The sequence below is a fragment of the Mytilus californianus genome, unplaced genomic scaffold (assembly GCF_021869535.1).
Source record: "Mytilus californianus isolate M0D057914Y unplaced genomic scaffold, xbMytCali1.0.p SCAF_1, whole genome shotgun sequence".
Classification (NCBI taxonomy): Eukaryota; Metazoa; Mollusca; class Bivalvia; order Mytilida; family Mytilidae; genus Mytilus; species Mytilus californianus.
In genome coordinates this window covers 69,409,499-69,428,980 of record NW_026262581.1, presented here as the reverse complement: position 1 = coordinate 69,428,980, position 19,482 = coordinate 69,409,499, and the positions used below count along the sequence as shown (strand labels likewise).

Below are 19,482 nucleotides of genomic sequence, written 5' to 3'. Positions count from 1 at the left end.
TAAAATTAAAAGTTTCATATCATTCCATTTTAACCACAGACTGAGCCTAAGGCGAAATATTGATATAGCCCAACAACATCAACAATGGAATATAGGATGGAATACAAGATCGCTATGTCGCTAAGTAAATGTGAAATGATTCTAACACACTTCTGTAATTAATTATTTGAGGTATTTTTCTGAGGTGTGACCATTATCATTATAATTGTCTATAAACCACACTCTTTTATAACAGTATTTACACTTCTTTGCCAAATTATATTTCATATTGATGAAATATTAATTTCATGATCAAAGATTTTCCATTTGTTTTGTTATAAATTAGGCCCTTGGTTTTCTCATGTGAATTGTTTTACATTTTTCATGTCAGGGCCTTTTATAGCCAACTATAAGGTGTGGGTTTTTGTCATTGTTAAAGGCCATAGGGTTGCTTATAATTGCTTACATTCACTTCATTTGAACTCTGTTTGATAGTTGTCTCATTGGCAATCATACCAATGGACCACATCTCCTTATTTTATAATAGAAAAGTTTGAGTTATTTCCATTTCCCATAGCTCATCTCTGGCGTAATATATTTATTGCTATCTAAAATCAAGATTTATGAAAAAATGATTCCCTGCCATTTGTTTGAGTATGAATAGCATGGTATTGGTGACAAATTTTCCTGTTTCTAGTAATACTTTTCTTCAAGAGTGGACTTTAAACAAACAACAATCAAGCAATCAATCTTATAAGACCATGTCTGATTACTGATAACAATCTTATAAGACCATGTCAGATGACTGATAACAATCTTATATGACCATGTCTGATGACTGATAACAATCTTATAAGACCATGTCAGATGACTAATAACAATCTTATAAGACCATGTCTGATGACTGATAACAATCTTATAAGACCATGTCTGATGACTGATAACAATCTTATATGACCATGTCTGATGACTGATAACAATCTTATATGACCATGTCTGATGACTGATAACAATCTTATAAGACCATGTCTGATGACTGATAACAATCTTATAAGACCATGTCTGATGACTGATAACAATCTTATAAAACCATGTCTGACGACTGATAACAATCTTATGACCATGTCTGATGACTGATAACAATCTTATATGACCATGTCTGATGACTGATAAAAATCTTATAAGACCATGTCAGATGACTGATAACAATCTTATAAGACCATGTCTGAGGACTGATAACAATCTTATAAGACCATGTCTGATGACTGAAAACAATCTTATAAGGCCATGTCTGATGACTGATAACAATCTTATAAGACCATGTCTGATGATTGATAACAATCTTATAAGGCCATGTCTGATGACTTATAACAATCTTATAAGGCCATGTCTGATGACTGATAACAATCTTATAAGACCATGTCTGATGACTGATAACAATCTTATAAGGCCATGTCTGATGACTGATAACAATCTTATGACTATGTCTGATGATTGATAACAATCTTATGACTATGTCTGAGGACTGATAACAATCTTATGACCATGTCTGATGACTGATAACAATCTTATAAGACCATGTCTGAGTACTGATAACAATCTTATAAGACCATGTCTGAAGACTGATAACAATCTAATGACCATGTCTGATGACTGATAACAATCTTATAAGACCATGTCTGAAGACTGATAACAATCTTATATGACCATGTCTGAGGACTGATAACAATCTTATAAGACCATGTCTGAGGTCTGATAACAATCTTATAAGACCATGTCTGACGACTGATAACAATCTTATAAGACCATGTCTGACGACTGATAACAATCTTATGACCATGTCTGAGGACTGATAACAATCTTATAGGACCATGTCTGACGACTGATAAAAATCTATTAAGACCATGTCTGATGACTGATAACAATCTTATATGACCATGTCTGAGGACTGAAAACCATCTTATAAGACCATGTCTGAGGACTGATAACAATCTTTTAAGACCATGTCTGACGACTGATAACAATCTTATAAGACCATGTCTGACGACTGATAACAATCTTATAAGGCCATGTCTGAGGACTGATAACAATCTTATAAGACCAAATCTAAGAACTGATAACAATCTTATAAGACCATGTCTGATGACTGATAACAATCTTATAAGACCATGTCTGATGACTGATAACAATCTTATGACCATGTCTGATGACTGATAACAATCTTATAAGATCATGTCTGAAGACTGATAACAATCTTATAAGACCATGTCTGATGATTGATAACAATCTTATAAGGCCATGTCTGATGACTGATAACAATCTTATAAGACCATGTCTGATGACTGATAACAATCTTATAAGGCCATGTCTAATGACTGATAACAATCTTATAAGACCATGTCTGACGACTGATAACAATCTTATAAGACCATGTCTGAGGACTGATAACAATCTTATATGACCATGTCTGAGGACTGATAACAATCTTATAAGACAATGTCTGACGACTGATAACAATCTTATAAGACCATGTCTGACGACTGATAACAATCTTATGACCATGTCTGAGGACTGATAACAATCTTATAAGACCATGTCTGACGACTGATAACAATCTTATAAGACCATGTCTAAGGACTGATAACAATCTTATATGACCATGTCTGACGACTGATAACAATCTATTAAGACCATGTCTGACGACTGATAACAATCTTATATGACCATGTCTGATGACTGATAACAATCTTATAAACCATGTCTGATGACTGATAACAATCTTATAAACCATGTCTGATGACTGATAACAATCTTATAGGACTGATAACAACTAACATACTCAGATGTTGAAGTTAATAAGATCAAGGTTCACTGCTCATACAATACTAACCCCCTTTAATTAGACTGCCACACCCATGAGACCCTTCCCTCCTCATATAATATTAGTCCTACCTGATGTCTGTTTATCTTCATTAAAAAAGAAAGCACCTGGATTACTACTGAAGCTGGTATCAGATGTATTTCCTTCTGACTTTGTCTGAAATATAATCCATATCAGTAATTGTCTTAGCCCTGGAGTGTAATAAGAAAACAGAATAAAATATCAACATATCATATATCAGTCATAAATCCTAAAATAAACAAAAGAAACACAGTAATCTTATGGAAAAGATCTTTAAGCTGAGTCACAATGGTGTTCCAACAATCATGAAGGTTCTGTAGCAAGCACAAGTATCACTAAAATAATGTTCTCAATAATAAACTATCATACAACTTCTGCAGCAAAAAACCATGCTGCCTAACATTGTACTCAAACAACCTATCATCCTGGGTCATCACACTTGTACTCAAACAACCTATCATTCAGGGTCTGCACCGTCCAGAGTCATCACACTTGTACTCAAACAACCTATCACACAGGGTCTGCACCATCCTGAGTTGTCACACTTGTACTCAAACAACCTATCACTCAGGGTCTGCACTGTCCAGAGTCGTCACACTTGTACTCAAACAACCTATCACACAGGGTCTGAACCATCCTGAGTCGTCACACTTGTACTCAAACAACCTATAACACAGGGTCTGCACTGTCCTGAGTTGTCACACTTGCACTCAAAACAACCTATCACAGGGTCTGCACCATCCGGAGTTGTCACACTTGAACTCAAACAACCTATCACACAGGGTCTGCACCATCCTGAGTCATCACACTTGTACTCAAACAACCTATCACACAGGGTCAGTACTGTCCTGGGTTGTCACACTTGTACTCAAACAACCTATCACACAGGGTCTGCACCATCCTGAGTCGTCACACTTGTACTCAAACAACCTATCACACAGGGTCTGCACCGTCTGAGTCATCACATTTGTGCTCAAACAACCTATTACACAGGGTCTGCACCGTCCTGGGTCGTCACACTTGTACTCAAACAACCTATCATACAGGGTCTGCACCGTCCTGAGTCGTCACACTTGTACTCAAACAACCTATCACACAGGGTCTGCACCGTCCTGGGTCGTCACACTTGAACTCAAACAACCTATCATACAGGGTCTGCACCATTCTGAGTAGTCACACTTGTACTCAAACAACCTATCACACAGGGTCTGCACCATCCTGAGTTGTCACACTTATACTGATACATAAACTATCAAACAGTGTCTGCAGTAAGCACCATGATGAGTTACACTGGTGTTGAAAGAAAAACAATCAAATCAGGGTCTGCACCAAGCACCATTCTCTGTTACACTAAGGGGTAGGCAAAGAATTATCCCAGTTTTCCTAGGCTTGGTCATACCCCTAGAAATGGGTTATACTGGGTACAAAATGTAATATGATTTTTCAGCTTATTTATACACAGAATAGTTTAGACATATTGTCAGGACTAAGGTTGCATAGCTTTATTTCTAAATATGTATGTAATACAGATAAATATTAATAGTCATTTTCATTTCATCAAAATTGAGAATTTAAACAGCCATGGTACATTGTAGTTCACCATTCAATTTCTTCCTTCTGTTCCTTTAACATCTGTACAATTCAACTGATAATTATTTCACATCTTATCTTATTTGTTAACTTAACTAAAGCTTTTAGTGAGGTAACACCAGGTAAGTTTGAAGTTACTCAACTAAAGCTTTTAGTGAGGTAACACCAGGTAAGGTTGAAGTTACTCAACTGAAGCTTTTAGTGAGGTAACACCAGGTAAGTTTGAAGTTACTCAACTAAAGCTTTTAGTGAGGTAACACCAGGTAAGTTTGAAGTAACTCAACTAAAGCTTTTAGTGAGGTAACACCAGGTAAGTTTGAAGTTACTCAACTAAAGCTTTTAGTGAGGTAACACCAGGTAAGTTTGAAGTTACTCAACTAAAGCTTTTAGTGAGGTAACCCCAGGTTAGTTTGAAGTTACTCAACTAAAGCTTTTAGTGAGGTAACACCAGGTAAGTTTGAAGTTACTCAACTAAAGCTTTTAGTGAGGTAACACCAGGTTAGTTTGAAGTTACTCAACTAAAACTTTTAGTGAGGTAACACCAGGTTAGTTTGAAGTTACTCAACTAAAGTTTTTAGTGAGGTAACACCAGGTTAGTTTGAAGTTACTTCTGTATCACTGGAATCAAGCTGCCAACCAATCTCATTGTTATGGAGGAGTATACTTAAAACTTGTAGTTTTTATTTTTATATTTCATGATTTATCTATCACCCATAATTATAACTATCCAATACTCACCCCTTGGTTTGAAGGCTTTCTACTTCTTAGTGGAACACCTATAATAAAAGAAAAACTTATTATTTAAAGACAGAAGAAAATAACATCCTCTTTATTTTTCATGATAAAGAAATTCATCAGACAAAAATGACAAATGTTTATAAGCTATTAAATATTAATAGATTACATCAAAGGATCTACATAATAGAGTCATTCATGCATAAAATATAGGCTAAAGTGACTATTTTGTATTTAATGTAAGCTACTGACAAAATATCCTTCTTCTGAGACTTGTGGTGTTCTAATTTCAGACGTTATGAAACCCAAAGTACCTTTGAACACTGATAATATACACATGTTTGTACTTTTATACCATACAGCATGTAACTCTCCATACATATGTCTGACTAAACCTCATCCTAATATCTAAGCCTTTCAATTTTCTGCATTGTTCTTGTCCAGCAAAATGATGTTTAGTAAGTTAGATCTTAACTTTTAAACAAAACATTACAAGAAATAACAATATACAAAGGTACAGGATAATCAGATAAGACCAAAACAATTGAAATTTTTATTGGGTTTAAAGAAAGTTAGAAACACTATATATATCTGGACACCTTCCTTAAGAACCAAAAGCCATTAACAGGACCCTTATAGGTTACAATCAACCATTAAATATTATGCATGTTATGGGTGCAGCCATTTTATGAAGATAACATGGTATTCGAATTTAGAGTATGGCTAATCCTGATTGGGCGATATGTGCACCCGTTATTTTTGATTAGAGATTTCGTGCACTCTGCATTATACCAATGGCAAAATAATATATTTTCCTTAGCCCTAACAGAACTGAGATGTCTTTTCTACAATTAATTGTTTATTGCAATCTTAACTCATATCAGAACAACACTACTTTGACAACTACATGGCTGAATCACTAAGATTAAACACTGATCAGAGACAAGTGTCATCTATCTATTATTATTTGTGTTTAATCATATGTAGGTTAACCAGATAAGAAGGTACTATTATATATATAATAGGGTCAATTTGGACAGAAAACATCAACTGTTTTTCAAAATTTCTCAGAGTCATAAATATTACATCAATGTTCTTGACTAAAACAATCCAGTGTTAGCAATGATTAGTGTAAAATATTTCCTTATCATTGTCCATGTTTGCCATGTGACACATGTGTGATGACAGTGAATTCAGTTATATATTCTTTGTTGTTTGACACATGTTTGGTGAGAAGAAACATAAAGCATAACCCTCGCCAAAAAACACATTATCTTCTTATTTATATTATATATTCACACAGGAAGCATGTTTTATATTTATTTATTAGCTACCAAAACATTATTTTGGAAGAATATACGCTTATGAACAACATGTAATTTCACCGCTACTTAATATTTCATGCATAAAGTATAAAGAAATAAATTTGGAAAGTGTATGAATAAAAAGTGCAAGTTATACACTGTCCACACCTAGGGACTATATTTGTGATGAAGTTATGTTAATTTAGCCAAAGAAAAAAACAGAAAAGAAGAGAACAAGGGCTTGCATCATCACCATTTCCACATGTAGTGTTAACATGGTTTGTCTAAAATGGATACTTTCATAATCCTACTACATTTTCTTATTTCTTTATCAATGCCAGGAAAGATTCACCAAAGCCCACATTTGGCAATCAATTCCACTGCCTTGGCTATTTCTAAACAAATCTTTGCATGAACATCAGATAATTTTTCATATAAATCATGTAAATTGTGACTGACCTTTACCTTACAGTTATATTTTGGAATGAGTCCAAATGAATTAATTTCATTTACAATATCGATAAGGCAAATTTGATGAAATTATCAAGATTAAGAATTTTATTCCTTTCTAACCACTATGAATACAGGAATGTAGGAAATGTACATCTAATCAACTGATTGACAGTTATCCCCAGGTTATTTATTACAAGTAATTTATAAATAATAAGTTATACAGAGATGAACTACACCTATTTATACTTGTCTTATACAAGTACATTTAAAATGCACATTCAAGTTGTTTGCCTAGATTTCTTCACTCTTCTTTTTATAGACATGACAGGGTTGCCTTTTTCAAAGTTTTAACGGTTAATTTATAATGAGCAATTTTTTGCCTGCCTTGATAAGATACCATGGATATAAATCTTGTGTTCGCTCAATATATACAGATATATACTCAAAAGACATGTGTATAAATATAATAGTAAATACACATACACATTTGTAAAAGACTGAAAACACCAAACCAAAATTCTTTTTATAATTTAATAATTCAGGGCCAATGAAAGGCCCTTAAAAACCTGATTAAATTTAATACTTTCGATATTGGCCGTGCATGTAACCTTTATGATGTGAATGTATTATACATGTTATATGAGTAATGAAGTTTCCAAATTGGTTGAATGTCAGTCCATGGACCATATTTAAGTGAACTTTTGTCATCATGATAGTGCATCATGACTACATTTGGAAATTTCTCATCAGTTTATTTTGCTTATAGTATGTATGAAATGATTTTAATTTATCCTTTCAGACCTTTCAGCTGGTCCCAATGTACAGAGATTTACAATTCTTCTTGCTGATGATGCAATCCAGCCTACAGGAAATGCCATATACAGTAAATGTTTCCCACCCCCAAACCATAGTAAACTTCAAATAACCTTCTTTCTTTGGAACCCATATGAAAATAAAAACACTTCAAATTTTTGAAACCAGGATTAAATTGTCACAAAATAGTGGATTTTGGGGGAATTTGCAGTTTTGGAACTCTTGAAAGAATTTGAAAGATCTGGTGAGCTAGCATCCTTTTCAATGAAATAGTTATTTTATATCATATTAGCAGTGCTTTCATTACTTGGGGCCTTGGTGGTTGACTAGTTTTAGAAGTTTATCAACAGGGATTGCTAGTTTGTCAGTTCAAACTCAACTTTAGGAACCTTTTAGTTTTAAAACCTGAACGATTTGTGAGTGAATTATGTTGTTATTATATTTTTCTGACCTCCTCTCTGGATGACTATCTTAGTTTCCACCCCTTTAGGACATTCCTTTAGAACCTGAATGATTTGTGAGTGAATCATATGTTGTTATTATATTTTTCTAACCTCCTCTCTGGATGACTATCTTTGTTTCCACCCCTTTAGGACATTCCTTTAAAACCTGAACGATTTGTGAGTGAATCATGTTGTTATTATATTTGTCTTACCTCCTCTCTGGATGACTATCTTTGTTTCCACCCCTTTAGGACATTCCTTTAGAACCTGAACAATTTGTGAGTGAGACATGTTCTTGACATTGACACTATTTATTTCCTGTAGAATATCACTCTCCTGTAAATCCTTACATCGCGGTTTATCCAGAATCTGTTTCACTCTCTGTCCGAAAGCACTATCAGCAATCGTGAAACCAAAACCCATTTCACCGCGCACAATGTGCATCGTCAATGTTTCCACTTTGGAAGATGAAGAATCTAAAACGTCTGGTGCGTTATCGTTACGTATGCTGCCACCTCCACCACTGCCATGTAGAGAATTGTCTGAGTTTGATTTGACAGACCTAGTTAAATCAGGTAATGATTTAGGGTTATTTGCTGAGGTAAAATTCATACCTGAATTCGGGTGGTTTTCCTGATGAAATGCGTAACTTGGTGGTGCAAGCACAAATGGTGAGTCACCCGAAGGCAGCGACACAGCCACTGTCACTATTATTTCCGTGTTCGGATCATCGGGATCGAATGGTAATGAATAACCACGACACACAGAAAGGCTAACTCTTTGAAGAGGTTCAATAGTTTGAAATAAATTAACAATATCTTGGTGAGAATATCCTAACACACATTTATCATCCACATAAACCAATACATCGCCTGAAAATATAATAATATTCATTATCCTCTATACAATGTAATATTAGGCCAGACAAAACCACATGAGTGTTTCAGATTTCAGAGATGACAAACCAACAAGAAAGACATGCAGAAAATATTTTCCTTCTGTATACTTGGGTTCTTATGTTGATAAATAATCTTTTTTTGTATGTAACTATAACAAGCATTCTGAGAGTATTGCTTGGCTATGCATACATGACATAGTCCCCTACCCGTTAAAAACATTGTACTGGAACAAACTGCTAACTTGATCTGTAACTTGTCATGGTGTAAACTATATAACAAATATTAAAACAATATCTTCAAGCATGACGAAAAAAGTGTGGAAAACTGATTATTTGAGTGAATTTTCCAAGTCCAAGGACCATAATTCTGGACAAAATCATCAAACCGGAACAAAATTGGAGCTTGATCTGTAACTTGTCATGATAAAACTATATACCAAATATCAAATCAATGTCTTCAAGCATGAAGAAATAAATGTGGATAGTGTCCACATGTGGACACAGATGATGCCCCCGCTTGCATATCATATAGTTATAAAGGGACATAACTGAAGAACGGTAAAAGTGACGCTACCCAAATTTGAACTTGATCTGAGTTTTGTGGTAATAAGCATTGTGTGTAAGTCTCATAACATTTGGTTGAGGCTAACTTAAGTAGAGAACAGAAACTAAAAATTCAGCAATTTTTCTATTTGTAAACACGCATAACTCTAGAACGGTTGTGTATAAGTTTTACAACATTTGGTTGAGACAAACTAAAAAATTCAGCAATTTTTATGTTTATAAAGGGACATAACTCTAGAATGGTAAAAGTGTTGCCACCTAATTTCGTACTTAATCTGTATTATGTAGTAATAAGCATTGTGTATAAGTTTCATAACATTTGGTTGAGGCAAACTCAAGTTAGAGAACTGAAACAAAAAAATTGTACTTGATCCTTACTGAGTTTTGTGGTAATGAATATTGTGTATAGGTTTCATAATGTTTGGCTGGGGAAAACTTCAGTTACAGAATGGAAACTAAAATTTTGCAATCTTTCTATTTATAAAGGGGCATAACTCAATAATGGTTAAAGTGACACTACCCAAATTCAACTTGATCTGTGTTTTATCAGTGGAAGTCAAAATTAAACATTGCATTGTATAAAGCATTGATTGTAGTTGATTCAACTATAATCATGGTCAAAGGAAGATAACTCCAATTTTAAAAATATATTATATAAACTTGATATTTAGAAGAAAAATAAAAATTTTGCAATTTTTCCTTTTATAAAGGGGCATAACTCTAGATCGGTTAAAGTGACACCACCAAAATTCAAACTTGATCTGTGTTTTGTGGTAATAAGCATTGTGTATAAGTTTCATAACATTTGGTTGAGGCAAACTTAAGTTAGAGAACGGAAACTAAAAATTTTGCAATATTTCCTTTTATAAAGGGGCATAACTCTAGATCGGTTAAAGTGACGCCACCAAAATTCAAACTTGATCTGTGTTTTGTGGTAATAAGCATTGTGTATAAGTTTCATAACATTTGGTTGAGGCAAACTCAAGTTAGAGAACGGAAACCAATTTCGGGACGTACGTACAGACGGACAAGGGTAAAACTTAATGCCCCCTCCGCTACGGCGGGGGCATAAAAATAATCTGTTTCGCTGAGCGCAGCTGGATACGCCCGCAGAGGTCCAACCCTGAACAGTTGGGGCAAAAATGGACACAATATTCAAGCTTGATACAGGTCTAAATTTGGATTGTAATTCAATATTTGATATATTATAGGTTTCTGAATAAATGTAGTCAAAGAACTTGAAATTGGTTATATGAAAGATTTCTTGCTGGTGTGCAATACACTGTGCTATTGCGTAATACTTAGTAAATCTGTTGTCAGACTATAAACAAATAAAATCTTATAACTCTGAAACATAAAATTGAAAATTTATAAAAATCAAAAGGGAGCTTACAAAAAAAATAATTTACCAAAATTTCATAAAAAATGCTGAAAGCATTTTTGAGTTATTGTCCGAAAACTGGAAAATCCCCCTTTTTGTAATGATTAAAACCCCATAAATCAGATACGTATGGTCTGAAATTTATAAAAATCAAAAGGGAGCTCATGTCTATAGAAATAAACAATTCATCAAAGTTTCTTGCAAATTGGTGAAATTGTTTTTGAGTTATTGTCCAAAAACTGGAAACTCCCCCCTTTTCTAATGAATAAAACCCCAAAACTCGGAAACGGTAAATCCGAAATTTATAAAAAACGAAAGGGAGCTAACGTCAATAGATATGAAAAATTCACCAAAGTTTCTTGCAAATTGGTGAAATATTTTTTGAGTTATTGTCCAAAAACTGGAAAGACCCCCCTTTTCTAATGAATAAAACCCCAAAACTCGGAAACGGTAAATCCGAAATTTATAAAAAACGAAAGGGAGCTAACGTCAATAGATATGAAAAATTCACCAAAGTTTCTTGCAAATTGGTGAAATATTTTTTGAGTTATTGTCCAAAAACTGGAAAGACCCCCCTTTTCTAATGAATAAAACCCCAAAACTCGGAAATGGTAAATCCTACATTTATAAAAAATGAAAGGGAGCTCACGTCAATAGATATAAATAATTCACCAAAGTTTTATGCAAATTGGTAAAAGCGTTTTTGAGTTAATGTCCCACATGTTGACGACGGACGGACGGACAGACGGTCAACGGTATACCATAATTCTTCCCGTAAACGGGCGTATAAAAAAGTGTGGAAAACTGATTTGCCGGACTGACGGATGGACAGACAGACAGACAGACGGACGCAGTGCAAACCTAAAGTCCCCTTCGACCTCGTCGATAGGGAACTAAAAATGCTGAACATGGACGTTACACAAGAACCTGGATCATATAGTAAAACATCAAGTACCTAACCAATTCTATAATATGAAACTTCTTTCATAGTGGCTAATTAGCTGTATGGTATATGTTAATCAGATACCCAGTACAATTTACTCTCCTTAACTCACATCCATGACAAACCTGTTTATATAGACCCCTCAGTAACTGGAGCCTGTAGGATCTCTATCAACAGCAAATCTATTCTTCAACTTCAGACACCTTGCTCCGCATGGAGCTATAAGGATTAATATTAACAAATCAGTAAATAGACCACTCATAATTCAGCCACTTAGGACCAGTGGGATCTAGAAGGAATTAAATCATAAGCAAATCTGTTCATAAAAACTCCTTAGACAAAGCAATGATTTCCTAAGGGAAATCCAAAAATAAATGGGGAATGTGTCCATCATGTCCATGGGACACAGATGATGCCCCCGCTTGCATATCATATAAAGTTATAAAGGGACATAACTGAAGAACGGTAAAAGTGACACTACCCAAATTTGTACTTGATCTGAGTTTTGTGGTAATAAGTATTCTAATGCAATTGTTTTGTATCAATGGTTCTGATTGGATGACAATAAGCGTAAAATTTTCTATCTCCCTGTCTGTAAGTAAGGAAGCCGACATTTTGAATTCCGCAATGTATTGACATGTAATTTCTCCAATCATAAGCAAAAAAACTCCCATTTTGCACCTAGAAATCTACTTTTTATCAAATTTTATTACATTCTGAAGCGGACAACAAGCCAGAAAACGCCCAGTGTTTATAAAATTGAGAATGGAAATGGGGAATGTGTCAAAGAGACAACAACCCGACCATAGAACAGACAACAGCAGAAGGTCACCGTTTGATGCTGGAAGCATACTTATGACGTCACCTAGTTTAGGCGCAAAAGAAGATAACATCATTTCACGGAATTTTCATTAATGAAAATTTACACTAAAATAAAGACTAAAATTGAAAGATTTCTTTATTTTGCATTAGAATAGAGATAACTGTATTGTATTTGAAGCTTTGTGGACATCCATCGGTAGTTTTACAGGTACACAATGACATTACTTGGCAAGGGTCTGATAAAGTTTCTATAAGTTTGGATAAGGGGCTTAGGAGAAGATACAAATGTGTACTGTCATGACTGTATTGTGTGAGTATGACAAAGTCCATGTCATTTCAAAGTAAAACCCTATAACATGGATCAAGAAATGAAGTAGGTAGTGCAAAATTGAGATTCTCTAAAGTTTCACATAATTCTGTCAAGAGGTTCATATTGAAGGACAAATAAACAGACAAACAAACCAACAAACCAATAGACTAACTCCCTTAATACTATATACTGCCCACTTCAGAAAGCAGATAGTACATGAAAGAGGAAACAATGGTCAGTTATTCCAAGATGATGAAGACCTCATTTTCTGTTTACATAATAATAACAAAAACATATTAATCGCCTTTTGTAGTGACAGAATATGAATAATCAGCTATAGAAATGATAGCATTCCTGCTACTAGGTTATAAATTATTACTTTCTTATCATACAGAAGTTTCTTTTTATCTATATTTTTAGAAATGCAAACTATTTGAACAGAATATTTCATAGAATATATTGTACTGGTTTGCTCATCAGTTCTTTGTAAAATCTAAATGAGATATAAATTATACATGCACACATTGATTGTTTATTTTGTTTGAAATTTTTTCATCAACTTTTTAAGCTTATATTTCAATGTTCTTCACCACAGCAATGTGAAACAGAGCTGCCTATTTTACAGAATATTTGGCTCACACTTCCCAGAGGAAATGTCAATCTTTCTCTTCGGTAATAAACAGATTAATGATAGCTGCCAAGTATCAATGTAACGCCTGGCAGATTCTTATCCTACCTGTAAATAGATTAAGTTGGTTATGATTAATACATCATCATTGTTTACCTGTAATTAGATAATCAACCCACCTGTCTGAAGTACACCATCTAAGTATGCTGGGCCATTTTCTACAACTTTCTTAATCTGTAGAAATTCCTGGTCAGAATGATCTCCACCAATAATGGTAAAACCAAATCCTCTTATACTTTTAACTAGTGATGTATTGACTATTTGGCCTTTAAGTTCATCAGGAATCTTTGTGAAAACTCTCTTTGGATCTGTAAAAGATTTAATTGTCTCATTTCACAATGTTCCGAGCAGAAAGTAAAAATTTATATATCCTCTATAGAAATGTCTATATCGTGTACATGGAGGCTGGAAAAATGGTAATGGTTGATAAAACAGGTTAAAGAGATACATGTTAAATCATCTGAATAGATTAAAACATTAATAAATTACAATCGATTAACCAGTTTCCTTTCAACTTTTTATCAATAATACTCTGAGGCAATTACTCCTCCACAACTTGGGAAATTTCATCCTTTTATCTCTAAGGTTGACAACTATATATCCACTTTCCTAACCACAAAATGTCACTACCTTGGGATAATGAACAAACAAGCATAATAGCCAGTACCTGCATATATAAAAACATGTATAAGCTATGGACATGCAGTAATACATGTATCACCTGAATTTATCTATCCAATAATATCTATTTAATGGTAACAATTGATGTTCTTGTCAAATATAATGACAGGTGACATTTTGGTTTTATTTTTCATTGTACACTGAAGGCATAATTTCTACCATACTACTGTGGGTTAAAGGTTCAACCACAAAATCAATTATCAACGAAAACACAATTTTTAATCAATACACGAAAATTAAAACCTATGAAAATAAATGAATCCACAGTATTTCTAATCCTAAACATGTTTTTTGAAATATCTCTTTGCTAACATTTTTGTTTTAAAGATACAGAAACTGAACATAACTTAACTTATATATATAACATTATATTTTGTATGAACTAAATGCATTAAAAATGTTTTGATTGTGTACATTATACATTTCATTTTTTTAACTAAAGATACATCACCCAATGTAACCATTATATCAGGGTTTATTCCATTAGGCAATAATACAATTTTTCTTAGATACTCAAACCATCTTTTAATTATTTTTAAAAATTCATACCTTTCAAATAAAAAAGTAAAAATGTTCATTTTAAAACTTTTGTTTAATCTGGCTGTAAATTCTGAGGTCACCTGTGTGTTATACCAACAAAATGATTTGAGGAAATTTAAGACTTATCATACAGTGTCCAAACTTGTCTAGTGTTCAGAGTCATACGATGACCTCTACATGTCAATATTGGTTAAATAATATTGTTGGGTCAAGGTCTAATTGATGTTCGCCATTGGGCAAAACTTCCTTACTATTACTAAAGAGACATGTCAGTTCCTGCAAATGTAATAAAACAGCTCTCAATTTATCTCATAAAATCTTGCCATTGATATCCAGATTATCAAAGCTCAAATATATTACGTAAGACTAAAACATATCAGACCATGAAATGATTTTACAGTATAAACCTGAATGTATGCTGTAATATGATTCACATGTTCAAGGATTGATTTTTACACAGTTTGAACAGCCTGCTAAACACTGTCCCTAATGACAACGTAGAACAGAAGTCCTTTAATTTCTAGTGTATCACTTTCATCTGATTTAAATTAAAAGATATTCTCATTTTCACACTTATCTTTTTTAAATCATTTAAAATGTATATGACACACCATCCATTATATAGGTACCACCCCTTAAAACAATGAAGTAATGTTTCAGTAAGTAACTACGTATCAGCACCCTGTACATGTATTTAAGACTCACCATGTGTTATTCTCCAATTCTCATATCTAACATTGAATTTTTCTTCAAACATATGAAATCAAGGAATGTCAAAATATGAGGGAAATTCAAGACAAGATAATTACACAAAGACATTTTGTAGTAAGTTATTGTAATTATAGCATTATAGAGAAGGTATGAATGTACAGCCAATTTAAAAATAGCCTTGAACCCAATTTAGTCTTTCAAACAATATTTTTTGCACTTTTAAATCTTTAGAAAATATCTTGAGCAAAGGAAAATGTATACAGCTAGAATGTTGATCAATTTCACTTCAGATTGGAATGTAGATTGTAGATATGAATACATTTCCCATGACATGATTCTACTTTTGTATAAAATAAACTGTTGACACAGAGATATGTCTCGCCTATCGGCATAATATTCAGAAAAAGACAATCTGATGGACAGCAACATTGCTTATTAATTCAGTCACTGGACCATGATCTAGTGGGCAGGGCCTGAAAATGGTCGACAAACTAAGATGTACAGACAGTAATGTAACTTTATAGAAAATATCGTTGTTTATTGTAAATAGTTCCTATTAATATAACTTAAGCAGAAAAACTTAACATTGAAAATTGCTAATTAATTCAAAGTCACTGGACCATGACAAAGGGGACAGGGCATCGAAATAGTCATCAAATCGATAAGAACTGATAGTAATGCAACTTCATACAAACTATCATTGATCTATCACAAGTAGATCTAATCAAACTAACTAAAGTGGAATACTTAACATTGAAAATTGCTAATTAATTCAAAGTCACTTGACCATGTCCTAGAGGGCAGGGCCTCAAAAAAGTCGTCAAACTGATATGTACTGATTGTAATGCAACTTTATACAAAATATCATTGATTTATCACAAGCAGATCCTATCAAACTAACTTAAGCAGAAAACTTAACATTGAAAATTGCTAATTTACTGGACCATGTCCTAGGGGGCAGGGCCTCAAAATAGTCATCAAACTGATATGTACTGATAGTAATGCGACTTCATACAAAATATCATTAATCTATCACCAGTAGATCTTATCAAACTAAATTTAGCAGAAAACTTAACATTGAAAATTGCTAATTAATTCAAAATCACTGGACCATGTCCTAGGGGGCAAGGCAAGGCCTCAAAATAGTTGTCAAACTGATATGTCCTGATAGTAATGCAACTTCATACAATATACCATTGATCTATCACAAGTAGATCCTATCAAACTAACTTAAGCAGAAAACTTAACAATTGTTGACGCTGGAGCCGGAGCTGAAGCCGTAAAAGCAATCCCTATGTCTCGCTTTCCGTGACTTTTGTCGCCGAATGACAAAAATCCTTTAATTCATTCCCAATTTTATCTTATAATATAATAAGTATTATCAAACAGCAACTCTTAGTCATTGATATCAATAAAAGGAGGTTATACATTAATGAAACAGTAACCCAAAAACACAAATATTGAAATAACCAAATGACATTCATTTCCACACATATATGTATATCAATTGTAATGTAAATGTGGCAACAACTGGTCAACATAACACATCTTGTTTTACACAAAATGATAGACCACAATATCATCCCACAGTGTATTCATTGGCCAAGAAAAACATCATGGAATACACAATACTAATATTGTAGACCTACTTACTGGGTTACTATACTTACATTAACTGTCAAAAACTTTTAACACTTAAATAGGACAATTGAAAATTAAGCCATTAATATATATATATATATATATATAAACTCCTGTATTTTATCCAGCTTAATTTGTTTCACATGAGCATTTGTAAAAATTTGTTGAATTTTCCGTTTAAAATTTTTTCTTTATCTTTTATAGTTTTCAAGATAATAGCAAATAATACAAAAAATTTGTAAGGGTTCCGCGGAACCCAGTCTCTCGCCTACTTTTGGTGTTAATCACAGGCTCAGCGAAAATGAGGAAAAAAATTATTAAAAATATTCCTCTCTATACTATCTTTTGATTGTAAGTAGCTTCTGTCCAAGTTTGGTAAAAATCCAGGATAGTTTATGAATCTAATAAATGTTTTAAGAACTTAAACTGCAGACTGTATGTAATGTTAACTGGAAGAAAAACTAAGTCCATTTATAAGTAAAATACGGAAAAAATGGAATTATTTTTTTTACAAAATTTACTTCTGGATACTATCTTATGATCATAAACAAGCTTTTTTCCAAGTTTGGTATTTTCCAGGATAGTTTAAGAAAGTTATTAAAATTTCAAAAACTTTAACCACAGAGTGAATGTAATGTTTCCTGGCAGAAAAACTAAGTCCATTTATCAGTAAAATACGGAAAAAAGGTTGTTTTTTTTACAAAATTTACTTTTGAATATTATCTTATGATCATAAACAACCTTCTGTCCAAGTTTGGTAGACATCCAGGATAGTTTAAGAAAGTTATTAAAATTTTAAAAACTTTAACCACAGAGTGAATATTTGTGGACGCCGCCGACGACGGAATGTAGGATCGCTATGTCTCGAAGGCTCGACAAAAATGGTAAAAATTGTCATATAAGGGCAAAAACAACTATAAAAAGTCTTCTGACCATTTCAGTCAAAACGGCCAGTAGGTTGATCTTTACATTTAAACATTTCATCTGCCTCGTCATATTTTTTCTATCTGAAATGGTTTTCAAGATATATAAAGATTCCTTGCACTTTTCTATGTTTATTGACAGGGTAGATCATCAGATACATTTTTTAACTAGATATTCTAAAGATTATTGTTACTCAATTTTGTTTCAATTGGTCAAGAAGTTTCAGAGGAGAATTTTCTTAATAATGGTTAATTGCCAACAGATGCCAAGTGATGGCAATCAGCTGACACTTGTCTAGGTGAGTGAAATGTATATACAAAGCAATGATAAAAGGGATGTCAAGTGATAGCAATAAGCTGACACTGGTTTAGGTGTGTGTAATGTATATACAAAGCAATGATAAAAGGGATGTCAAGTGATAGCAATAAGCTGACACTGGTCTAGGTGTGTGTAATGTATATACAAAGCAATGATAAAAGGGATGTCAAGTGACAGCAATAAGCTGACACTGGTATAGGTGAGTGAAATGTATATACAAAGCAATGATAATAGAGATATGTCAAGTGATATCAATAAGCTGACACTGTTCTAGGTGAGTGAAATGTATATACAAAGCAATGATAATAGAGATATGTCAAGTGATAGCAATAAGCTGACACTGGTCTAGGTGTGTGTATTGTATATACAAAGCAATGATAAAAGGGATGTCAAGTGATAGCAATAGGATGACACTGGTCTAGGTATGTGTAATGTATATACAAAGCAATGATAAAAGGGATGTCAAGTGACAGCAATAAGCTGACACTGGTCTAGGTGAGTGAAATGTATATACAAAGCAATGATAAAAGGGATGTCAAGTGATAGCAATAAGCTGACACTGGTCTAGGTGTGTGTAATGTATATACAAAGCAATGATAAAAGGGATGTCAAGTGATAGCAATAAGCTGACACTGGTCTAGGTGAGTGAAATGTATATACAAATCAATGATAAAAGGTACTTTTTTTCCAGACAATATATACCAAGTAGTTTAGAAAATCAATTATTGATCACTACAGCAGAGTTATAATCCTTATACAGACAAAATATAAATTATTAACGAACCTTTGCGTCCCCTCAGAGCTTTTCCATGCTGACTGTAGTCTGTAAAAGGAACATGCAA

At 33.4% G+C, this 19,482-nt stretch overlaps 1 protein-coding gene across 5 annotated transcripts in view; it reads right to left on the bottom strand.

Moving 5' to 3' along the window:
- Positions 1-19,482, bottom strand: part of LOC127706598 (membrane-associated guanylate kinase, WW and PDZ domain-containing protein 2-like) — a 106,443-nt gene that overhangs the window by 27,615 nt on the left and 59,346 nt on the right. For all 5 annotated transcript variants that reach the window (XM_052211256.1, XM_052211271.1, XM_052211278.1 and 2 more), the window contains 5 exons: positions 19,425-19,463; positions 13,945-14,133; positions 8,432-9,091; positions 5,210-5,247; positions 2,932-3,016 (listed from right to left, as the gene is read on the bottom strand). In XM_052211256.1, coding sequence (XP_052067216.1) covers positions 2,932-3,016; positions 5,210-5,247; positions 8,432-9,091; positions 13,945-14,133; positions 19,425-19,463 — 1,011 coding nt within the window. The remainder of the gene's footprint in view (positions 1-2,931; positions 3,017-5,209; positions 5,248-8,431; positions 9,092-13,944; positions 14,134-19,424; positions 19,464-19,482) is intronic.